Source organism: Silene latifolia, chromosome Y, assembly GCF_048544455.1.
Source record: "Silene latifolia isolate original U9 population chromosome Y, ASM4854445v1, whole genome shotgun sequence".
NCBI lineage: Eukaryota > Viridiplantae > Streptophyta > Magnoliopsida > Caryophyllales > Caryophyllaceae > Silene > Silene latifolia.
This window is the reverse complement of record NC_133538.1, coordinates 283,755,311-283,764,222: the sequence shown is the minus strand read 5'-3', so window position 1 is coordinate 283,764,222 and position 8,912 is coordinate 283,755,311. Positions and strand designations below refer to the sequence as shown.

At 34.8% G+C, this 8,912-nt stretch overlaps 1 protein-coding gene across 1 annotated transcript; it reads left to right on the top strand.

The window, feature by feature from the left end:
* The first annotated feature begins 1,878 nt into the window (after positions 1 to 1,878).
* Positions 1,879 to 2,772, top strand: LOC141630822 (uncharacterized). Its single transcript, XM_074443572.1, has one exon. The coding sequence runs from the start codon at positions 1,879 to 1,881 to the stop codon at positions 2,770 to 2,772; it is 894 nt and encodes a 297-aa protein (XP_074299673.1).
* Positions 2,773 to 8,912: the final 6,140 nt, after the last annotated feature.

Sequence of the window (8,912 nt, the reverse complement as noted above, 5' to 3'; positions counted from 1 at the left end):
GTGTTTATTACTTTTTTTTAAATTAGAGCTAATGTTGTCTTGCAATTGCTTTTATATATACCATGATGTTGCTAATGTTGTCTTGCTTGTCGCTATATATACCATAATGTATTCTCTTTGTTTTTTCCATTGTATGTAATCAACCAACCACAAACAGATTGAGCAATACTCAAGTATAGATATAGACGAGGTAAGAGACATGTGGGGCAACTACGTCTTAGAATATATATAGATAGAAATGCATGATACTATACTCACAGTTTAGATCAGCTTATTAGTAATTTTTTTGTTGAAGTTAGGGAATGATTAATTAGTTCATGTAAATTCAACTCCTTGTAATTATGTATATATATATATATATATGATGCTGCTGTTGTATGTGGTTGAATTGAATCTATTGAGTTCGATGAACCCACTATGATTTATCTTTAGTCTTTGGTATATGGTGTCTTTTGATATATGCAGGTTTTTGAATGGCATGAAACAAATTTAATTTTTCAGAACATTAGGTGTACGTAATAAAAACGGTTACTAAAAAAAACCGTTGTGAATGACATTTACAAATACCCGCGCATAATATTCAACAACAGGTTTTAATCAAAGAACCGTTGTTAAAAGTATTCACAATTTTGGAGGTAAAATTACAACAACGGGTATTAAACAAAGAACCGTTGTTACTAACAATTTCAACAACGGGTATGTAACATAAACCCGTTGTCAAAAGACTTCATAATTTTGGAGGGAAAGTTACAACAACGGTTATACATACGACAACCGTTGTTATATTATTCCCTCCAAAATTTTGAAACACTTTCCACAACGGAGAACACCCAACAACAACGGCTTTTAACCGTGGTGAATACTTTAGACAACGGTTTCACTAAATAAGCAAACCGTTGTAAATACCTTCTACAACGGCCGCATTAACAACGTCCGCTTTTTTATTTTACAACGGTTTTTACCCGTTGTTATAGGTTGTATCTGTAGTAGTGAAAGGAGTCCTACACTTGTGCCCAAATTTCGTCCATATTGTATGTAAGAAATATGATTTTCTCTTTATTTTTGTTCATTTAATCTTGCATGCAACTAGATCCACATAAATATAAATTGTGGGTAATTTATAATATGATTAGATGAGTCTAATAGGGGTTTATGAACCTAACAAGTCCAACCGTCTGGCGATGTCCGCTGATCACTGGCTAAAGTTGCCGTCACTTGACGTCCGCCATTGCTATCGGAGGATGATCGTTATTTCTTCTTTTGTCTCATCATTATCCCTGTATATCTCAGCCATGTTTTTTTATAGATGAGTAATTCCTCAGGCGTACAACTCATCGGCGTCGATGATGCCAAAGTCTGATGCATTATTTAGGCCTCCATTCGCACATGGTGTGCAAATTTGTTTCCAATTATTTGCGTTGGTGATTGTGCTTCATATGCATTTGAAATTAAGGTTTCTGACGCAAAGCATCGACGACTTGGATTTCGGGAAACACGGTTCACTTGGGGGCGATGAATTTCTGAGATCGTGTCGGTGAAGGCTATGTCAGTGATTCAGGTTTGGGATGTTGTATGGGATGATCAGCGCGGTCTCTGAAGTTACCACGGTGTTCGGCACCGTCGTCGGAAGCATTTGGGGAGTAGGTCAGAGGCGCAGTGGCTAGCTACCATAGGCAAAGAAATGCTTGGTGAGGTGAAGCTAAGGCTCACTACTGGTGATTAATTGTGGGTACTGGGTTGAACACTTATGTCAGCTGAAATATACGTCGAAAGTTGTAAATGTTGATGTTCTTATGCAATCCACATACTAGAAAATTGAAGACAAAGGAGACAAAAGGATAATATGATAGAATTACCAAACTACTACCTTGTGAACACATGGCCATGGGCCCACCGCTGCTACTTTTCTTGTGCCAACAACAAAGCACAGCCAATTTATTAGGAAATGGCGTATTAAAAAAGGAGTATGGGGGTTTAGGCTTAGTTGACACTCACCTTTGGAACCTAGCTGCTGTTGATAAATTGGTTTGGTGGATAGCTGTCAAGAAGGATCACCTCTGGATTAAGTGGGTTGATAAGATTTATATTAAGGATACTCCCTGGATTGATTACCAACCTTCTCAATCTAGTTCATGGGCTTGGAGGAAGATTTGTGAGATTAAAGATAGATTTAGAGATGCTTATCTGCAAGGAAAGTGGATGGAAGCTGATGATATGTATACAATCTCTAAAGGTTATGAATGGCTTACTTTTCAATCTCATCAAAAAGTGATATGGGCAAAAGCTGTTTGGAACAGGTTTAATACTCCAAGGCACTGTTTCATCTTGTGGCTCTTGCAGAGGCAAAGACTTCTAACCTTGGATCGATTGCAGAAAATGGGGGTGGTTACTTCTGGAGTGTGCTTTGTGTACAGCAGGGGGCTTGAGACTCATCAACATCTCTTCCAAGAATGTGAGTATGCAAAAAAATGCTACCAGCTTCTTTTTTCTTGGTTGAAGATTACAATGACAGGTGATGTTTCTACTGGGAAGGTGCTAATGCAAAGAAAACTCTCTGGTTTTCAGAGACTTGTGATTAGTTCTTTGATTGTAGCTGTTCAGTATGGGATATGGCATGTGAGGAATGTATGTAGAGTGGACAAATATTTGATGCATCCAGAAACACTCTTACAGCAGGTCAGGAAAGAGTCCAAGCTGCGTATAATGGCAGTAGCTTTGGGGCAAGTCCGTTTAGCTGATAGTAACTGGTGTAAAAGTCTGGGTTTGATGTAAGGTTTCTTTGTTTTTCATTGTGACTATAGGCTGTTAGTGTGTTGTTTTGCTAGATAGTGGTTTGGTTGGCATAGTCCTTTCGCCAAAGGATTATATGCAAAAATGGTTGTAATGGTGACTTTGAGATCCCTTTTGGGACGATTATAATACTACTTACATTTCCACCAACAAAAAAAAATTATTATGTTTAATTTAATATACTTGTTTGTTAGTATTATATTGATTCATTTCAAGTATTTAGGTAAATGAGTGTATTTATAAATTTAAAGGAATGTATGTAGTATATCATAAATGTATATCTACCAAAATAAAGTAATGTATCTAATAAGTTAAAGGTATGTATCTATTAACGAAAAGGAATGTATCTAACTAGTTAAAGGAGTGTATCTAGCTAGCTAGATGTATGTATCTAGTAGCTAGTTTAAGGTATGTATCTCAAAACTTAAATAATTAGTGTATGTAGCTAGCTAGAGGTATATATTTAGCAACTTAAAGAAATTCATCTAGCAAGCTATATATATGTATCTAAACTTAAAGGAGTGTATCTAGCTAGCTAGATTTATGTATCTAGTAATTTAAATGAGTGTATCTAGCTAGTTAGAGGTATGCATCTAACAACTTAAAGGAATGTATCTAGTAAGTTAAAGGAGTGTATCTAGCTAGCTAGATGTATATATCTAGTAGCTAGCTAAATATATGTATCTCGCAACTTAAATGAATGTATCGAGCTAGCTAGAGATACGTATTTAGCAACTTAAAGAAATGTATGTAGCAAGTTAAAGGACTGTATCTAGCTAACTATAGGTATGTATCTAGCAACTTAAACGAGTGTATTAGCTAGCCAAATGTATGTATCTAGAATATTAATGTGATCAAATAAGGTAGACGGGTATGCTAAATTTTAGCAGTAGCTTAAGTATGGAAATGAGATGGTGATTTAATAATAGGTGAGATTGGTGAGTGGAAAATAATGGATGAGACAGGTGAGTAGAGTATGATGGAGGTCCTTAACCTTAATCCCATTTTATGGATTGCTTCTATTATTCATTCAGGCTTTGGCTTAGTCTTTATATTACGATTATATGCCTCTACCCACTACTCCAATTGTATCCTACATTTGCTATTGCTTGTGACTATTTTTTCATAAAAATTCGGTATATTTTATTTTATTTGTGTAAAATGCGACTAATCATCTCATAATCATTCTTTTATTTCTACTTTATTTAAATTGCTTGTGACTTTTGTCACAACTTAGGGACGATTTTAATGAAAAATTCTAAAACTAAATTCTAAAAAGATTGGGTGAACCCTTTCCGACGGGCAATTGGATCAAACGAGGGGGACGGGTATCCTCAAGTAGAGGTATGTATCTAGCAAGTTAAAAGAGTATTTAACTAGCTAGAGGTATGTATCTAGTAATGTAAAGGAGTGTATTTAGCTAGCTAAAGTATGTATCTAGAAACTTTAGGGAGTGTATCTAGCTAGTTTGAGTTATGTATCCACCAACTTAAACAAGTTGGTAAATAAAGATGCATATTTTGATCATGCTTTTTATGAATATGACATAGTTGTATAGGCGTATAGTACCGATACATGGCTAACGACGACGTGGTTAATGCTAAATTTGTTCAAGTACCACGTAATTTAGAAAGGTTGTACTTATGTAGTGTGTTTAGGAGCTTCTATAACACATTCAATCTTAAATTTAGCTTGTTTGTATTGTCATATGTTCTCAGAGCTCATACTTTCCCAATTTTCATGCAATTTTCTTAATCCAGTTTCACTATAATGAGTGTTACGGACAGGAGCTCCATCAGTAGACATGAGAGTTTAGGAAAACGTCGATTTCATTTCTATATAATGATGATGCGAGTACTTCCTTCGGAGATCCCGACTACTATTCATCTTTTCAACAATATATCACAACTCTTGTTAACCAGAACAAATCAAAGGGGGGAAACTAAAAGAAAATGGCAGATTGGGGTCTGGTGATAATGACGTTGGTTCTGTTCATCCTGTTGACAACAGGACTGCTATTTCAGTTGCCCGGGAAAAGCAGGGTGATTGCATTCGGAAGCATGTAGAGCAGCGGCATGGCGATATTAGTCCAAACTGTCATTTACTTCTGCTTCATCACCATTTTCTTGATTGTTGTTGGTGTTCATATCTACACCAAGTAGCCCTTGTTACATGACATCAAGCATCTTTGTTGCTAATATTTTCGTGTTTCATTTGATACTTCTAGTTTTTGTTATGTTTCAATTTCATTCACACGTAATTGAGTTTCAGTTTAATTTAAATTCATGGAAGTTCAGCATTTCAAAGTTCAAACTCATGCTTGTAGGGACTAGGGAGGATTTGATAAAATGCACCTTTGTAACAACTGATTCATGTAAATCTATTATGATCTAACTGAAACGGAAATTTATGACTGAATTTGCGCATACACATATTTAAAAGAAGCCTGAAACGATCCAGATGGATATTTTGAGTACAGAGAAACAAAGTATTTGAACATGGTAAAAAAAACTGGCACCCTAATCACAGAAAGAGTAAGGATAAAAGAATTAGAAAATTGTATATTTATAATAAACAACTACTCCGTATCTTAAAATGATCACTAATTGAAGATCGTAAAATTGAAAAAACGACGACATTGCAGCAACTACTATAGTCATGAAATTATGGTGACAAGTCACATACACAAATTAGTAAAGACAAATACACAAATTAGTACACCTAGATACACAAGTCAATTTGTGTATCTATGGCACTATAGTCGGTGAACCTGGGGTAGTATTGTGTGTATCCACAAACCACCAGCCACCCCTCGAGCCTCCACTACTCACCACTCACCTGGCCGTCATCCACTATCATCCCCACGGGCACCACCATACTCACGGCCCCATACCCGACGATAGATTAGTGGATCCGAAATTTTATCCAAATTTCAGCATCACAATTTCACAATATCTGGACTTATTAAGCACCACGTATCATCAGTTACAACAGAAATTCTAAAACAAAACCCAATTTAACATTGTTCAGCATTGAACTAACATCATTCATCGGAAAGAACTTATCATAAAATGATCTTAGTCGACGTTATTGTTGACATTGTGGTCGGCGATGAGCGAAAACAAGCGGCGGTGATTAAATCTGTGGGGAAAGAGAGAGGGACGAAGATAGGATAGAAAGAAACATCGTCGATGAACGAATCTGATAGAGGAGCAGTGGTGGTGTGCCGGCGAGGTTGAAGCTGGAGCTCCGGTGATGATATGGTGGTGGTACTCTGATGAATAAGGTTGAAGAAGTTATGGGGTTAGTGTATGTGTTTGGTGAAAGAAGAAACGCAGGAGTAATATGTCATCTAGCAGCCTTTGGTTTGTTTGATCTAAGGGCTGAAAAGGAGTTCGTACGGTTCGCACCCTAATTTAGTTCGCACAAGATTCTGATTCTATATATATATATATATATATATATATATGTGAGTCCACCTATATATTTGAGTCCATGAGTCCATAAAACAATACCACGCACTATACAAAACAATATCACGATTTTTTTTTTCAAATTTTTTTCAAATTTTTTTTTTTTCAAAAATTTTTTTTTGGTTTTTTTTTTTTTTTTTTTTTTTTTTTTTTTTTTGTGATATTGTTTAAGATAACGTGTGATATTGTATTGTATTACAAAAAATATCACGATTTTTTTTTCATTTTTTTTTCGAAAAAGTTTTTTTTTATGTAAGATGTGATATTGTTTAGTATAACGTGTGATATTGTATTACAAAACAATATCACGATTTTTTGTTTCAAATTTTTTTTTTTTTGAAAAAGTTTTTTTTTTATGTAAGCTGTGATATTGTTTAGTGTAACGTGTGATATTGTATTACAAAACAATATCACGACTTTTTTTTGGATTTTTTTTTTTCAAATTTTTTTTTTCATTTTTTTTTCGATTTTTTTTTGAATATAAGCTGTGATATTATTTAATATAACGTGTGATATTATATCATGGACTCACGGACTCAAAAAGATAGGGTGAACTCATGTGATCCGAATTTATATATATATATATATATATATATATATATATATATATATATATATATATATATATATATATATATATATATATATATATATATATATATATATATATATATATATATATTAGGATCACATGAGTCCACCCTATCTTTTGGATAGGGTGAACTCATGTGATCCTAATATCACACGTTATATTAAATAATATCACAGCTTACAGTATCACACGTTATACTAAACAATATCACAGCTGGAAAAAAAAAACTTTTTGAAAAAAAAATTTGAAAAAAAAAATCGTGATATTGTTTTGTAATACAATATCACACTGTAGATACCCGTATCCGTCGATATTGGAATTTATAGAGAACCCGACAAACACCCGATGATGATAGGACACATGTATTCTTTAGTTGTCATTGTCATTATTTGGGTTCGTTTTACGATGTAGAATGGGCGTCGTCGATGAAGTATTTTATTAATTTAAATGATATTTAAATTAATGTTTTTTAGTGAGTTCATTTTATTATTTTAAATGATATTTAAATTAATGTTTTTTTAAGTGAGTTCATTTTTATTAATTTAAATGATATTTAAATTATAGCTTTTTTTAGGTGAATTCAATTTATTTTTTTTTATTTTGAATTTATTTTCCCAAGTTTATTTTATTGAAAATAAAATAAATATTTGATTTGAAAAATCATTTTATGAGTATATTTGGTTTGAAAAATCATTTATTTTAATGTGTTAATTGATTTGAAAATCGAAAAGAACTCGTTTTGAACATGCGTTTTTGAGCTCGATTTTAGCTCGGTTTTTGAGCCCGTTTTCTTTGCGAGTTGGCACGAATATCGAGTACACTAACCAACCTAAGCCTCTACCCATCCAACCCAGTTCGAAACCCCATAACCACGGCCCAAATTCCATCCCAAACACCCCCAAATGTACTCGCATACAAACAAACCTACCCCCTGTTTTGTGTGATGAATCCCGAGCCCAAAACCCGCTCCAAATACCACCAAAACCCGTACCCATTAACCCTAACCCATACCCTAGTATCCTACCCATATTACCTTACCTTAACCACCAAGAAAACCCCCCAAAGCTGCTGGACAAAGAGCCTATGCTCAACAGAGTCTGTCCGCCTCTCTCCCCCTTTTTGCCCTACTTTAACTCCTTATAAATACCACCCCTTCACCATACATTCATTCCTCTAAGTTCTCCATACATCCAAACTGAAACTGTTTGTATGTCCTCCTCGAAAAACAATTCGTTCCACAAAAACAATTCGTTCCACAAACCCTAATTGCCTCTCAAAAACCCTCCACAAAACCGACATCCAAACTGAAACTGTTTGTGTGTCCTCCTCGAAAAACAATTCGTTCCTCCCGCAAACCTCCATCAAAACTCGATTTTCTTGTTCCTAATTAACCACATAACATCCATCTACACATTAGACAAAGATTTACGAGCCAAATTGCCCTTGAGAGTACACGAAATCCCTCGAAAAACAGTGTTATACACTCGTTTTTTATGCGGTTTGTTCCTGTCTGTCCAGTTCTGTTTGTGCTCGTTTTTCGTGCCCAATAACTCAAAACGAGCAGGGGTTGCTTTAAGATCTCTGTTCTCCTCTCTTTCTAGTTTTCAAAACATCTTTTAAATCGAATTTTCATCGTGAAACGAGGGAGAAATCATTGTTTGAAAGTTGCTGTCCAGATTTGCCAAAAACGCGTGTTTGCTTTGTTTCTTCGTCGACGACGGCCTCTCGAGATAAAATCTACCATCTATTACGACCCAAGACGGTATCAACGATACATGTAGTTTAAGGGTGCATCAAATCCTCCTCTTTCTCCTTTTTTATTTCGTTTTTTATGTTTGTTCTTTTATAGTTTGTTTTGTTTGTTTATCGCTTTTTATTTATCGTTTAAATTAACTATGAAACTAGTTTAGTCCGAGTATGAGTTAAAGTACCACCATGAACACCCGCGTTGACTTGAGATGGGAAAAGAAACCGCTACATCAGTCGGTCGTACACCCCCGTCTCATTTACATATCCTCGTGTTCAAGGTAGGACATAAATAAAACGAACTTCTAACT